Source organism: Carcharhinus amblyrhynchos, chromosome 10 (assembly GCF_965287045.1).
Source record: "Carcharhinus amblyrhynchos chromosome 10, sCarAmb.v2.hapA, whole genome shotgun sequence".
Taxonomy (NCBI): domain Eukaryota; kingdom Metazoa; phylum Chordata; class Chondrichthyes; order Carcharhiniformes; family Carcharhinidae; genus Carcharhinus; species Carcharhinus amblyrhynchos.
In genome coordinates, this window is record NC_137333.1 from 57,485,385 (window position 1) to 57,502,530 (window position 17,146).

The 17,146-nt window shown below is 40.3% G+C and overlaps 1 protein-coding gene across 5 annotated transcripts in view; it reads left to right on the forward strand.

Annotated features, from left to right (window-relative positions):
- Positions 1-17,146, forward strand: part of tenm4 (teneurin transmembrane protein 4) — a 582,746-nt gene that overhangs the window by 557,517 nt on the left and 8,083 nt on the right. For all 5 annotated transcript variants that reach the window (XM_080197086.1, XM_080197087.1, XM_080197090.1 and 2 more), the window contains 3 exons: positions 2,940-3,236; positions 5,361-6,972; positions 9,860-10,002. In XM_080197086.1, coding sequence (XP_080053212.1) covers positions 2,940-3,236; positions 5,361-6,972; positions 9,860-10,002 — 2,052 coding nt within the window. The remainder of the gene's footprint in view (positions 1-2,939; positions 3,237-5,360; positions 6,973-9,859; positions 10,003-17,146) is intronic.

Genomic DNA, 17,146 nt, shown 5'->3' on the forward strand with positions numbered 1-17,146 from the left:
CCAGCCACAAGCTTTTGGAACACTGCCCCTTCATCAGGTGACTGGGAGTTCTGTTCACGAACAGGGCACATAAAGACACAAACTCAATTAACAAAATAATGGTTGGAATGTGAGTCTTTAAAGGTAATCAAGTCTTAATGGTACAGACAATGTGAGTGGAAAGAGGATTAAGCACAGGTTAAAGAGATGTGTGTTGTCTCCAGGCAGGACAGTTAGAGAGATTTTGCAAGCCCAGGCAAGTTATAGGGGTTACAGATAGTGTGACATGAACCCAAGATCCCGGTTGAGGCCATCCTCATGTGCACAGAACTTGGCTATCAGTCTCTGTTCAGCGACTCTGCATTGTATCGTGAAGGCCGCATTGGAGAATGCTTACCCAAATATCATAGGCTGAATACCCGTTACTGCCGAAGTGTCCCCCAACAGGAAGAGAACACTCTTGCCGGGTGATTGTTGAGCGATGTTCATTCATCCATTGTCATAGCGTCTGCATGGTCCACCCAATGTACCATGCCTTGGGACATCTTTTCCTGCAGCATATCAGGTAGATGTGCCAGATCATCAACATGGATGTCATCATTTCACGTGAGAACACCATCCACCAGGTACATGGTACATACTCTTGCAACTCGGCCAACGTTGTCTACCTGATATGCTGCAAGAGTGTTCTCTTCCTGCTGGGGAACACTTCAGCGGTCACGAGAGTTCAGCCTCTGATCTTCGGGTAAGTGTTCTCCAAGGCGGCCTTCACGACACTCGACAGTGCAGAATCGCTGAGCAGAGACTGATAGCCAAGTTCCGCACACGTGAGGACGGCCTCAGTAGGGATCTTGGGTTTATATCACACTATCTGTAACCCCCACAACTTCCCTGGGCTTGCAAAATCTCACTAACTGTCTTGGCTGGAGACAATATACATCTCTTTAACCTGTACTTAACCCTCTCTCACTCACATTGTCTGTACCTTTAAGACTTGATTACCTGTAAAGACTCACATTCTGACCATTATTTTGTAAATTGAATTTGTGTCTTTATATGCTCTGTTTGTGAACAGAACTCCCACTCATCTGATGAAGGAACAGCGCTTTGAAAGCTTGTGGCCTGTGCCACCAAATAAACCTGTTGGACTTTAAGAAGCCTGACAACACCAGGTTACTATGCTTATCATATTACCCAGAGTCTGTTTCAGTTGCTCCTGGTTCCGAGTTCCACTTCTGAATTCACATAGAAGTCCTGGGCTCCATCTAGTGGCAAACATTGGTGGATGCAGGCAGTCCTGGGACTTCAGATGTGGCCTCCACAAACCAATTTCTGTCACGACAAACTCAAGAAGCCAACCTGCTCTTTCCTAAAACCTGGGTATCTGGATGTGACTTTCTTTCTCCTTTTGTAGTGCTTCTTGCAATCTGAAGACCTGTATCAAGGGAAGTGATCGTCTTCTCCAACCCCACAAAAAAAATCACAAGACGGATAAATCCTCCTCAATTAGCAACTTGTTCCTTGGAGGAAGCCACAAGTGGCTGCATCTCATGAACCTGAACAGTCTGATATTTTTTCCAATGTGCCAATGTTGTGATGTAATGGGAGGAAAGGCCAAATGCCAGTTTTCATCTCATCCTTAAATAGACTTGATTACCTGTAAAGACTCGCATTCCAACCATTATTTTGTAAATTGAGTTTGTGTCTTTATATGCCCTGTTTGTAAACAGAACTCCCACTCACCTGATGAAGGAACAGCGCTCTGAAAGCTTGTGGCTTGTGCTACCAAAGAAACCTGTTGGACTTTAACCTCGTGTTGTGAGACTTCTTACTGTGTTCATCTAATCACTACAGTATAGAAGGAGGCCATTTGGCCTATCAGGTCTGCACTGACTCTCCAACAGAGCATCTTACCCAGCCCTATCCCAATAACCCCACATATTTACCCAGCTAATCCCCCTAATTTACACATTTTGGGGCAATTAGGAGCAATTTAGCATGGCCAAAAAACCTAACTGCGCGTCTTTGTGACTGTGGGACGAAACCGAAGCACCCGGAGGAAACCCACACAGACACAAGTAGAATGTGCAAACTTCACACAGGCAGTCACTGAAGACCAGAACTGGGGACCTTGGCACTATGAGGCAGCAGTGCTAACCACTGTGCCATTTTGTTATCCTGAGAATGACAGCCTCAGTAACATCTATTCCAGTCATTGCCATGCCTTGACTAGCCTTCTGCCTGCTGAACAGTACAAAGGGCGAGTAAAATAACACCTATCTGATCCGGAAAGACCTTGGGGAAACTAGCCTGCAATATGGCCTCCTGCCTGGGCTCTTGAACAGTGAGGAAGGAGGAGGTAAAGAGGCAGGTCATCCTGCCAACATTCCTCTTTCACTGTGTCAACAAAACATAATAACTAGCCACTCACCTTATTTTTGAGTGCAAATTGGCTGCCATGTTTACCTACTGTTTACACTTCCAAAATAATTCTTTGGGGTGTGAAACCCACTGGGACACCCAAAGGAAATATTGGGGATTACATAAATGCAAATTCTTTCTTAATAAATCACAGAGCTTTTGCAGATGGGAGCTTCCTCCAAACATGAGCGAAATCAGCCAAGATCCAACACAACCAGGCTCTACTATTTGTTTTGTTCCATTGCTTTCCATGAATGAATGCACACCAGGTTTTAGAGCAGAAATATTGTGCTTGATGTATTCAGTGGAGCATGACTAAAATAGAAAATTGTTGATTTTTTTTAAATGGCTAGGCAGGAAAAAATGTATATGAAGAAATAAGAGTAAAAATAAAAATATCTTCAGGCAAAAAAAGAGGTTCATAGACCTGCACCGAATTTGTTGACAGATTCCATAGCTAACGAGATCTTTTCAAACTTTGCTTACTTTCTAATACATACAAGAGGGTAATTGAAGAGCTTGGTTTTCATATTTTTCAGGTCCATAGCCGAAATCTGCTCTCTTTGGATTTTGATCGTGTGACTAGAACAGAAAAGATATATGATGATCATCGGAAGTTCACCCTTCGAATCCTGTATGATCAGGTTGGCCGACCTACTCTGTGGTCCCCGAGCAGCAGATTAAATGGAGTGAATGTGACATATTCTTCAACTGGTCAGGTGGCAGGTGTTCAAAGAGGTACCATGTCAGAAAGAATTGACTATGATCAGGCTGGCAGGATTATATCGAGAACCTTTGCAGATGGAAAGTCATGGAGCTACACATACCTTGAAAAGGTACTGCCACGTATGCATGTCTCAGAGTTCATCTTCTTCATACATGATGTACATTTTGAGAATATTAAGTTAGTTGCTAGTTAGTTTACATAGGAGATGAACCCATTTATTTAGAGTTCAAAAACTTGTAAATTGTGTACTGGACATTTATATGTCCTATGATAAGATATGATGTGCATCATTGTTGCTGGCATCATCATCATCATCGATTCCTCCAAACGATAATTTCTGCTGCCAGGTTTTGTGATTTGTGTGTTGTATGGTCTTTGGGCAGAAAGGACAGGAGATCCCCAGAGGAAAGGCGGTTCCAAGCCAGGTTTCCGTGGTATCCCTTGCTGCTTTTGTCACTTCTCTGCAGCAGAATTGATGGGGTCAGTTTCTGACTGACTCAGTTTGATAGATGATGCCACATGGCACAGTTTGCAGTAAGATCCTCCAGTGCATCAATGTCACTATCCCCTTTTCAATAAGGCTGTCAGTATGTCCTTAACCATTTTCTCTCTTCTTGAAATCAAATGTGAATTATGGAAAGGGGATCTGTTTCAGAAGCTGATTATTTGACATTCAGATGCAGTGCCCAAATCAGTAGAGCTGATTTCGCATGATCATATTTGCAATATAATATTCTCCCTGGCAATATTGGTTTTACATAACGTTGTCTTATTTCTTGCCTAAGTCTACCAAATTACATTTGCAGTATGAAATGGCAGGAAGAATGTGCCCCCTGCCAGAAGCCAGTTTGTGTTGCTTTGGAACCATTTTGTAAGTTTCTGGATATCTTTCTTAAATAATATGAATCCACTTCAGTCACAACCACTGTAGAAATTTCTGATGAGAAATGCAAAAATTGAGCTGCTTATTAGAATGGTGAAATGTGGCAGATTCCAAATATAACAAGACACCTTGGTGTCTCGCAATATGTAGGAGGTGGGAAGGAATGTTTTCTGTGTGCATCGGCTGAGCATCTAATTATTCTTGTTTTGAATTGACTTTATTTTTTAAGTGAAGATTTAATATAGTTAAAGACATTTGTTTCCTTTTATATGTCATAAATTGTAAAGAAAATTATTCTGTGATCTGGTAAACCATTTATGACACCTTTCAAAAGGTATACATTTCATCTGAAACAACATTGTTTTGTCACACCTTGCTTAATGAATCTATTGCATGTGGTGCATCAATTTAGTTCAGATCTAGCTCATGTGCTCTATTAACAATGTTGTCATGAATTATAAAGATTTAATTAGTTTTTTTATGAGCTACACTCTAAACATCTGTTTAGCTTTAGCTCCAGACTGAAGATGCCATGAAATTGTACAGTAAATAGCAGAATCCTTAGGAGCATTGACATACAGAGGGATCTGGGTATCCATGGATCCCTGAAAGTGGCAACACAGGTGGATAAGGTGGTCAAGAAGGAATACAGCGTTCTTGCTGTAGAAAGGGGCATCGAGTAGAAAAGTTGGCAAGTTATGTTACGGCTGTATAAAACTTTAATTAGGCTGCATTTTGAATATTGCATGTAGTTCTGGTCACAACACAACTAGAAGGACATGGATGCTTTGGAGAGGGTGCAAAAAAGGTTTACCAGAATGTTGCCTGGTCTGTAGGGTTTTAAGTATGAGGAGAGGTTGCCTTCACTGGAAAGACAGAGGCTGAGAAGCAACCTGATAGAAGTCGAAAGAATTATGAGAGACATAGATAGGGTGGATAGTTAGAGGTTTCTCCCCAGGGTGGAAGGGTCAACTAGAAAAGGGCACAAGTTTAAAGCAAGAGGTGGTAAGTTTAGGGGAGACATGCAGAAAAGTTTTTCACACAAAGGAGATGGGTGTCTGGAACGCACTGCCAGTGAAGGTGGTGGAAGTAGGCAGATTAGCAACCTTCAAGGCATGTCTTGATAGACACATGAACAGGAGATGAACAGAGAAATAGGGACCACGTACTGGTGCAAGTTTGGTGAGCCAAGTGGCCTGTTCCTGTGCTGTATTGTTCTTTGTAAACATTTTTTTAAATTAATTAACTTGTCCAGGATGATTGATACAAGTTCATGCAAATAGATGAAATAGTTAATTATACTATGTACAATCAGTAGCTATAAGATGCTATTTCTCCTATTTCTCACAGTCCTCGGTGCTCCTTCTACATAGTCAAAGACAGTATATCTTTGAATTTGACAAAAATGATCGGCTATCTTCTGTGACGATGCCAAATGTGGCTCAGCAAAACCTGGAAACCATTCGTTCTGTGGGCTATTACAGGAACATCTACAAACCCCCTGAGGGTAATGCTTCTGTGATTCAAGACTTCACTGAGGACAATCGGCTGTTGCAGATTTCGTACCTAGGAACGGGACGCCGTGTGCTTTATAAGTATGGCAAGCTGTCCAAGCTCTCCGAAATTCTTTATGATACCACTAGGATTGGCTATACCTATGACGAAACAGCTGGAATGCTTAAAACTGTCAATTTACAGAATGAAGGTTTCACTTGCACTATACGTTTCAGGCAAATCGGCCCTCTTATTGACAGACAAATCTTTCGGTTCAGTGAGGAAGGAATGGTCAATGCTCGCTTTGATTATAACTATGACAACAGTTTCCGGGTTACCAGTATGCAAGCTGTTATCAATGAAACCCCTTTACCTATTGATCTGTATCGATATGACGACGTTTCTGGGAAAATTGAACAGTTTGGAAAATTTGGTGTGATTTATTATGATATTAATCAGATCATCACGACTGCAGTCATGACTCACACTAAACATTTTGATGCTTATGGGCGAGTGAAAGAAGTCCAGTATGAAATTTTCAGATCACTTATGTATTGGATGACAGTGCAATATGACAACATGGGTAGGGTGGTTAGACGGGAACTGAAAGTTGGTCCCTATGCCAATACCTCCAGGTATGCTTATGAATATGATGCAGATGGGCAATTGCAGACTGTATCCTTGAATGACAAACCTCTATGGCGCTACAGCTATGATCTAAATGGAAATCTCCACTTGCTAAGCCCTGGCAATAGTGCTCGACTGACTCCACTGAGGTATGACCTGAGGGATAGGATTACTCGTCTTGGAGAGGTACAGTACAAAGTAGATGAGGATGGTTTCTTACGACAAAGAGGAAATATTATCTTTGAGTACAATTCAGCAGGACTTCTTAGCAAAGCATACAGCAAAACAAATGGTTGGAAAGTGCACTATCGATATGATGGGGTTGGAAGGCGGGTTTCAAGCAGAACCAGCTATGGGATGTATTTACAATTCTTTTATGCAGATCTAAGTAACCCTGCAAGAGTCACACACATGTACAATCATACGAGTTCTGAAATAGCATCCCTTTATTATGATCTTCAGGGACATCTTTTTGCTATGGAAATTAGCAGCGGTGACGAGTTCTATGTTGCCTGTGATAATACAGGAACCCCATTAGCTGTATTCAGTGGAACTGGTTTGATGATTAAGCAAATCACTTACACTGCCTACGGAGAGATTTATATGGACACAAATCCAGCCTTTCAACTCATTGTAGGCTATCATGGTGGCTTGTATGATCCCCTCACAAAACTGGTGCACTTTGGAAGACGAGATTATGATGTGCTTTCTGGAAGATGGACAGCCCCTGATCATGATGTCTGGAATCGCCTCAGTGACAGTCTTGTACCATTTAATTTGTACATGTTTAAAAACAACAACCCAGTCAGCAACATGCAGGATATCAAGTGTTATATGACGGGTAAGAAAGATTGCTTCTTTTCTTTGTGTTATATTTCAGTGATTGCATGTTCTGTTTCATGTAGATAGCTAGCACATTTTTAATCCTTAAAGCGCTGATGGATGAACCAGACATTTCCATTACCTCTCTGCACACTGGAGCAAGTCTAATCCATACCCTGTAATTAATTCATTGTAAAGCAAGCTGACCAGTGTTCTGTGATCAATAGTTGGCATGAAATGAAACTCCGGATTGAAAAGAGGTCGTTGCAGTCTTATTTACCATTTATAATATTTTCTAAAATGTGCAGGTTTTACAACATATTCTGTTGTGACTGAGAACTGGGAAGCCAATTTGCACCTGTCCTTTCCATGAGGGAATCAAACTTAATTCCAAATTTTCAATATAGTTTTGTCACGTCAAGGTAGATTCCAGCAAGAAAGAAATGTTATGTTTAAAGGTACAGCAGAAAATGTGAAGTGCAACAACATGTTGGCTGCGATTTGGGCAAAATCCCACAAGAGTCAGAAAACATGATTCTCGCCGGTGAGATCTCATTTTCAGATTCTCCCTACCGCCACCACCAAAAACCACCCCCCCTCCCGCAACCTCCTACTCCTCCAAACTTTCCCCCCATTGGCCCACCATGGTATAATGAGGTTCCCACCCAGAAAGGTCTGGAAACTGTTTTAAATAAATTATAATGTCATTAAATGGCTTCCCTGTCATATGACCGACCCCCCCCCCCCCCCCCCCCAACATAGGGATCTCCCCGTCACATCAACAACTTTACTACAGGTTTTCAAAAGTGGGAACCAGGGAATCTGCCATGGATTGGGGGAGATGAAACATGCTCCCTGGCATTCTGGCACTGGCATCCTGACACAGCCCCTGGCATTCAGTACCAAGAGGAGTCCTCAGGAGAGCTCCATCGCGGGGGATTTCCATAATCCATGAGTGGGGTGGGTTCTCCATAGGGGTGTTCCCCTTTTCGTGGGGCGTGAGTGTGGTTCCCTTTGTCCATGTGAGGGAGTCTCCAAGTACATGGGGGCGGGTTGTTCTGTGTTTTATATTGGCGGTTGGGATGTCCTTGTGATTCACGGCATTGCTGGCTTTTTCTGGCCCTGTCCTTGCCAGTATGATGGTGTGAGCCACGTCTGCAGATTGTTTTTACAAGAGTGCTGCACAAGATGGCAAGAAAAGCAAGATGTGCAGCCTGTGAGCTGCAAACCAGTTTGCCCATCTCAGCCAGCACTCTGCAAAAAAGGGAAAATGTCACCTTGGAAGTAATGACAATACCATGTTCAAGCGAATGATGTTCAATCTTTGAAGGCTTTAGACATTCATGACATTCTTATTGAAATTAGTGCATGAAAACTGATAACTGCAAAAAATTGTTTCCCTGTAATTACTCAAATTGCATAGGAACAGATCTTTTTTAACACAATGGCTGGGAACTTTAGCACCAATAACATAGCCATGGCATTAGAATAAATACTGCATGTGATTTATTCTGCATTAATTCAAGAGCAAATTAAAGTAAATGTACAAAAGCAATGAATATCATGTGCATTCAAAAATTCTTATCATGATGTGTAATATTTATGAAACCACTTATATAATTACCAATACAATGTTTCCATTGAAAACAGTGAGCTTTTACCGTCATCCTGATCTTTACCTCAAAATAATATTTCATTGGCAAAGCATTAAAATTAATAGTTCAAAACAAAACTTGCGAGGCAACTAGATGAATTTAGTGGAAATTTATGTGAAATTAATTCCTGTGGTTATCTGCTATGTTTTAATATTTATATGACCTGATTTTAACTCTGGGACAATTTCTTCAAGTGAATAGTAGTGTGGAATTAGAAATTCACCCATTAAATGAGGCCTGGAATATTTTCAGTTTCAAATTCAAATTTGGCCATCTATCATGGTGGGATTTGAGCCTGGAACCTCAGAGCATTACCTCAGGTTTGTAAATTACCATTTCAGTGACCATACCACTTATTTAAATCCCACAGCCTAATGTCTCATCAATTCAAAGAAGTCACTGGGAAGCGAGAGAGATTTCTGTGGTCAAATTCACTTCTCAACATTTTGGCTAAGATCAAGCTTTAGATCAAACCCAAGCTGGGGTGCAATGCATTAACTTGTCAGCTTAGATCTTGTTTGTTTCTCTTGTGGGAACTTTGAATTGGATTCAACTGGATTTTGAATTTGGTTTTTGGAGCAAGCAAGGAATGGATTTGGGTTTGTCTGGCCAATTCTGAGCATTGGCTTTGTAACTAAGGGTGGAGTAAAAATTGAAAACAAAACAACTTGAAACAATTTCTCTCACCTTGCTTTAAAATTGTTTCTTCCTTCAACTTGATAGCCTTTCATGCACTCTCTGCACTTTTAACACCAAGCATGCCCTTGCCCTCCACGCTTTTCATTGAATCATAGGTGGCTGCTCAGCTGTTCATCTTGTCTCTCACAGAGCTCCATGTCTTTTCAGTTTCCAAAAAACACCTCTTCAACAGTGCCTTTTGTCCCCTGTCCTAAGTTTGTTTTCCATTTTTGCTTTCCTCCCATGTTTCATTGTTTCTCCCTTAATGTAAAGCTGGTTGGGACATCTCCTTGTATATGTAGTGCCAATGAGAAATGCCACTTGCTTCGAAAATTGCAACTGCAAAATACTACCCACATCACATTGGAAACAGTTGTATTATATGTCATTTAATTTGACACATACAAAATGATAATAGTAATTTCACTGCTTTTCTTTTACACTTCTGATGAAAGTTACTCATGATTATCCAGCTCTTTGTAATTTTGCAGGAAAAGTTGACAGTTCCCAACTGCTTGAATGTAAAACAACCGAAAGAGGTTGAATATAGTTTCACTCTTTTGTATGTCACAGATGTGAACAGTTGGCTGCTGACATTTGGATTCCAGCTGCACAATGTGATCCCAGGATATCCCAAACCAGAAACGTCTTTAATGGAACCTTCCTATGAGCTTCTCAACACTCAGATGAAAACTCAGGAGTGGGACAACAGCAAGGTAATAACTCTCACAATCGCTCTCTCCTTTAGAAGATTATGGAAACATGAGAGTGTGGGAAAATAGTTGCATTTCATGACATTTATAAACCTCCAGATTCCTATTAATACCTTAAGACTCAGCTAATCACATAGTTCCTTCACCAAATTTAGCTGTGATCAGTGGACAAAATGAAACTGCTCAACCTTCTAGAAAGATCTCATGTACTGCATGACGTGCTTTTATAATGAAGAATCCTTCATATTGGTCAGATTGATTGTTTTAGACAGCAGCCAGTGGAAATTGATTTGAATTTACATTTTCAAGTGCAGAATTTCAGCAGAAAAGAATTGAGCAGAAAATAACTCCAACAGTGCTCTTGTAACAAGGGGCATTGACTCAAAATTATACATACAGAAACAGAGAAAGATAGAAGGTTTTTATTCACACCAAGGGTCATTAGCATCACAATCGGCTGTCGAGGCAACAGTGACAACTTAAAAAGGAACTTAATTAAGAACAGTTCCCGTCACTTAAAACACCCACGTTTAAACTGTGCAATTATTTAAATCATTTTCATTACGGTCAACTAGAAACTTGCCACTTCCCACACGTAAAGTGCTCCTTGAATTTCAGACAGAGAGAGTGATTACTCATTAATTCCCATCTCATTAAGGTGCAATTCCTGTATAACTTAATCCCCTCTAATTGATGTCAGGATACAGCTTGCATTACAATCACAAACATGTTTGGTAAATAAATGGCATTTTTGTTAAATTCCAATTAAATTGTCTACTTAATCCCTCCCGAGTGGTGTGGAGTTACCATTAGTGGCTTGCTGTAGTCTTGTTCAGAAGTATATAATGTTATATAATGCCATCCAACATGTATGATGGGCAAATTGCATTAGCATCAACTCACCTGATATAAAATGTGGAGAAAAAGAAATAAGCAACATAAAAATTTCTGATGAAAAGGCAGGTAAGTTGAATTAAAATAGGTTGCTTCAATTGAAGAACCAGCATTAACACGAGCAAGATGGGGCCAAGTGACCTCATGTGCTGTAACTTGTGCAATCCAATAGGATAAAATGGAGGATCCAATCGAGAATGGTGTTTCAATCAATGGGAGTTCAGTTCACAGATAATATTATGTGACAAATTCTGCAACCTACACTTCCACAAAATGAAGCTGAATTTAACTTTCTCTTTAAGAAGCAACCATCAAATTACATTAGGGAATTTTTGAACATTTATATAGAGACTATTTAATGGAATACATCAAATACAGTTCCTTGTGGGGTGTTTTGCTGGTGCCTTTGGGAGAGCTTTAAACTAATTCAGCAAGCTGTGGGAACCAAGAGGAAATAACAGAGAGCAATGCCAGAGTGCGCAAAACACTGGGAGAGTCAGACAGTAGATATTTTAAAGATCACTAAGTTAATAAATGAAGTTGGAATAAGGCAGAAAGTAATAATGTCTAAATCAGGGCTACTGTGGATGAATGTGATTGCACAGAGTATTGTAAATAAGAGTAGGGATTTACAGGTATAAATTGAATTGTGGAAATATGATTTTGTGGCGATAACCTGGCACAGGAAGGGCAGGATTGGGTGTTAAATATTCCTGGCTATAAGGTATTCAGAAAAGATAGAAAAGGAGGAGGAGTTTTGATTAAAGGAGTGCAGTGTTGGAGAATGAGGATGTCCCAGAGGTTTCAAGGACAGAATCTATTTCGCTGAAGCTAAGGGAAAAAAAGGTACATAAGACCACCAACTAGTAAGTAGGATGTAGAAGAATAAATCTGCAGGGAAATTACAGAGAGATGCAAACATTATAATTATAATGGGGGACTTTAATTTCCAAAATGTAGACTGGGACAATGTAAAGAATGGAGAGGGGCAGAAGTTCCTAGATTACATTCAGGACAATTCTCTAAAGCAGTATGTGCCTGGTACAACAAGAAAAGATGCATTATTGAATTGATTCTTGGAAATCAGTTGGGTCAAGTAGGCAAAGTGTCAGTGGGAAACATTTAGGAGATAGTGATCTTTATATCGTAAGGTTTAGGATGATGGTAGAAAAGGATAATAGGCAATCAAAATGAATAAAATTAACTGGAGGAGACTTCAGTGGGGCAAGATCAGAGCTAAATTGGTTAGACTGGAATGAAAAGCTGGCAGTAAAAACTTCAGCTGAACAATGGGCTACCTTCAAAAAATAAATAGTCCAGGCTCAGTCAAGGTATATTCCCTTAAAAGAGAAAGGTAGGGCAAATTAATCCATAGCTCCCTGAATGAAAAAAGAGGTAAAAATTGAGATACAGAAGAAAAAATGTATTTATGACAGGTGTCAGGTAGAAGATACAGTTGAGAACCAGGAGAAATGCAGAAGGTTCAGCAGGGAGGTGAAAAAACACATCAGAGAAATGAAGAGGGGTTATGAGAAAAGACTGGCAGCCAACATAAAAGGGAATCCCAAAGTCTTTTATAGACATATGAGTAAAAGGTATTAAAAGGCCAAAAAGGGACCAAAAATCCTTAATTTGGAGGGCCGAAGGGCCTGTTTCCTGTGCTGTACTGTTCTTTGTTCTTTAAAAGGGAAGTTTCACATGGGAGACAGGGGCAAGGCTGAAGTATTAAATTAATACTTTCCATCCATCTGTCCAGGACATGGTGATAGACAAGAAAACTCTGCCCCTAAAAGGGTTCAAAATTGATTAGGAGGAAATGTTGAATAGACTGTCGGTACTTAAAATTGACAAGGCACCGGGAACGGATGAAATGCATCCAAGGATATTGAAGGAATTGAGAATGGAACTTGCAGGAGCACTGGCCATAATCTTTTTATCTTTCCTGAAATCAGAGGACTGCAAAATTGCAAGTGTTATGCCTTCATTCAAAAAAGGTTTTGTCCCAGCAATTACAGACAAATCAGTTTAACATCAATGGTGGGCCATCTAGCAACAATTATTTGGGATAGAATCAGTAGTCACGTGGAAAAATATGGGTTGGTGAGGAAGAACCAGCATGGGGAAATCATGTTTCAGTGACTTGCTGGAGTTTTTTAAGGAGGATTTAACAGGAATGATAAGGGTAATGCTGTTGATGTGGTGTACATAGACTTTCAGAAGGTATTCAATACATTACTACACAACAGACCTGTGAGAAAAGTTACAGCTCGTAGAATAAAAGGGGCAGTGGCGATAAAAGAATGGTTGAATAATAGGAAACAAAGTCAGTGGAAATTTTTAAGACTAGAGGAAGGTGTGCTAGGGTGTTCCCCAGAGCATGGTATTGGAACTCCTGCTTTTTCTGATACATATTAATGAAAGCTAGATCTTGGTGTGCAGGGGAAAATTTCAAAGTTTGTGGATGATACAAATCTTTAAAGTATTTGTAAACTGTGAAGGACAGTGTAGAGCTTCAAAAGGACATAGACAAGTTGGTGGAGTGGGCACAGAAGTTGCAGATGAAGTTCAATGCAGAAAAAAAAATGAGTTGATGCATTTTTGGAGGAAGAATATAGAGAGACAATATAAAATAAAGGTAGAATTCTTAAAGGAGTGTAGGAGCAGAGGGACCTGAGTGTATATGTGTATAGATCATTGAAAGTGGCAGGACAGATGGAGAGAGCAGTTAAAGCAGATAGTATTCTAGACTTTATTAATAGGGACATAAAGTCCAAGAGCAAGGAGGTTATACTGAACTTATACAAGACACTGGTTAGACTTCACTTGGAATATGTGTACAGTTCTGGCAATATACTACAGAACGAATGTGAATGTATTGGAGAGAGTGTAGAAGATTTTATAAGAGTAATTCCAGGGATGAGAGTCTTCACTAGGAGGGTAGATTGGAGAGCTTGGGACTGTACTCCTTGGAGAGAAAAATGCTAAGAGGAGATTTGAAGAGATGCTCAACATCATGAGGGGGCTGGAAAGAGTAGATGGGAGAAACTGTTCCTGCTTAAGAATGAAAGGCCACAGTTTAAAGTGATTTGCAAAAGAAGCAAATGCAATGTGAACAAAAGCTTTTTCACACAGCGAGTCATTCGGGTTTAAAATGTACTGCCTGGAAGTATGGTGGAGACAGGTTCAGTCAACGCATTCAGGAGGGCATTAGATGGTTATTTGAATGGTAACAATGTGCAGGGGTACAGAGAGTGGCACTATGTTACGATGCTCATTTGGAGCACTAGGGTAGGCATGGTGGGCCAAATAGCCTCCTTCTGTGCTGGAATGATTCTGTGATCAGTTTGCACTTAAGCATGTTTTATATGTTTAAAAATTCACAAAACACTTCATGTGTCACTCAATATAGAATTTATTCTGTAGTTTAGCAGAACAACTAACTTGTGCCCTGCAGTTCAAGCACACTAGCTATTTTTTTTTGTTGTTAGCTAATAATCCCATCACTGTCATGCTCTCCAATCTTGACTGCTTTATATAACACTTACTCAGCTGTTCTGTAGTTACTGGCAGGATCTTTCCAGTCATGACTCATTCCCCAGAACAAATCACTGGGCTTATAATTTTTTTTAGTAATTTTTTCATCCTATTCAAAATGTATATGATTATCACTGTAGTATTTATAGAAATTTATTTTAATATCATCACTTGGGGTGAACTAAAGTTTGTGCAGCCATTAAACATCTACCTTCTTATCATTTCCCTCAAAAATATGACAAAATGATTCACATCTGATGATTCATTACCCTTATGTAGACATGCATAGCAGCTTTTCTGTGCACGATTCCAAAACTGGATTGAATGAGCATTATTGTTGGAATATTCAACTGCTAGGAAGATGGAAGATGAACTAAGTGGATATTAGTCTTTTCCTGTCTCACAATTTTTATGTTCCAAGTTGCTTTTATCTGCAGGTTTGTTGGAATTGGCCATATCAGTAGAATGTGTTTCTTCACACTTGCAGTAAAATAGTCATTACAGCACAGAAGGAGGCCACTTGGCCCATGAGACTGTGCAAGGTTACCAGTAGCAAAAAAAGTATGTTTGGAGTTGTATTCAGACTCCAGAGGCTAATCCTATCTTCACTGGAATCAAAGGCCTAAATCGGAAGGATTGAAGCCTAGGGAAGGATGGGCTATAATTCTGCCAATTGTCATCCATCTGGGTAATATTCACATTTCTAAGAAATGGTAAGGCACAGCATGTTTCTGTAGCGGAGGGATAAGAATTAATTGGTCAGAATGTTATAGCCGCTCGTGCCAGCACGATTTTCCCATTCCACTGCAGTGAACAGAGATTTGGCTGGGCGCCAAATTCTCTGACTTCTCTGCAGCAGGAATGTGGTGTAAACAGCTGGTAACTCGCATCCGTTCATCATCTTTCACTCTGCTGCCGGTTCTGAATGCTGAGGTAAGACTGTCTAGTCCTCCCCTTAAAGTGGGTGACCCAGATCATGCACCCAGAGCCACATGTGCTTCCTCAACTTTCGTTGCACTCAACTATCTACTGTTTTAATTTTCCCAATTTTGTCCTGAAGCTCTTGACAATCAAATAAAAAATAAGCTGGACATATATCAAGTCAGACAGCATCTGTGGGCCAGAAGTCAGTTGATCAATATTTTAGATCTTCAGACTGATCCATGAGATGGAATCTTTCCAGTGATTTTTTTTTTCCCCTGTTCTCTGGAGGAATACTATATTGATGAAAGTGTAATTGACAGTGAGCTGAAGGCCTATCTGGCAGCTCCAGTGCTTCAGCTGATGGGTCAGTTAGCTCAGTAGGCTGGACGGCTAGTTTGTGGTCAGAGCAACCGGCTGAGGTTATTCATGAAGGTCCTGTCTTCTGAACTTTGCCCGTCGCCTGAGGTGTGGTGACCCTCAGGTTAAATCACCACCAATCAGCTCTGTCCCTCAGAGGGGAGCCAATGGTCATTTGTGTCTATGATAACTTTACTTTTTAAACATACCATGCAGTTTGATGAAGAACAGGATGTTTTGCTGGTGTCTTGATCAATATGTGTCCTTCAACCAATACCGACACAAGGAGTCATTCTCCTCATTGTTGTTGGTGGTATTTAGCTGAGATAAAAGGGCTGCTGTATTTGTCTGCACAAAACTCAGCCAATTTCACTGTATTGTCTTCTTTTAATCACCAAATTAGGCGAACCAGATCATCAGCAATTTAACATTGCAGGTACAGCAGTCATATCTACAAATGATCAAAATAATGATCTAGTTTCTCAATAATTTGCCGCCAAGCCATCAAATAAAACCCACTTTTGTACCTAAGCAATATTCAATCGAGACTGATCACTTGCACTTTACAGAAGCTACCAGATTTTTACTATATTTAATCTCATGGTAAAGAAAATCAAGTGGGTTCCATAAAATCTGTGCAATCTACCCTGCCAGGTCACTGCCTCGGTGGTGAAGTTGAAAATCTACTCCACTGCCTTTCATCCATAATTGAGTAATATTTATTGTGTCATTCAAGCTTTGGTTCTGTTCAGATACCCTGGTAGTTTTCTTTTAAAGTGTAAAGCCACCGCGTAGTGCTGAGCTTACATTGGGTAATCGCTCACCTCAAGCTACTGGAAGTGATACTGGCTCTTCCTGCTGCTAAAATCACGGCCCAGTTAATTAGAGGCCGATTCATTGATATTTTATAATATAATGGCAAAGTCACCTGGGAGCAGTTAATCTGATATAATGCCATGATTATTCAGGCTTTTTCAGGAAGCTCTCCAACATCATTTAAAATCCAATATTCCTCACTTAAGCAATTTAACAACAATTGAGAATTCAGCGTTGGATTATTTGCTTAATGGGAAACCACTTATTGGGCATCACAGCTTCTGTGTACTTCCAGCTTCATAACTCTCCAAATATTATCAGTGGTATTTCAAATTACTAACTTGTTCACTGAACATGGACAGCATGAAAACCTTGCCTTTTTTTTTTACAAACAATAACATTACAGCTGTTCTCATCTTCCAATCTGAAGTTGCATTAGGGGAACTCCATAATAAAACAAAGGGAGCAATTGGCCCAGAATGCCCTGGATACAAAGGCTGGGGGAAAGGGGGAGGAGACTGTGTTTCCATTGCCTTTAACTTTGCCACAGGGATGGGGACTGTGCCTGCAACAGGCATGCAGAATAGTTGGGGTACGTAGGGGCATTTTTAGACTATTTTCA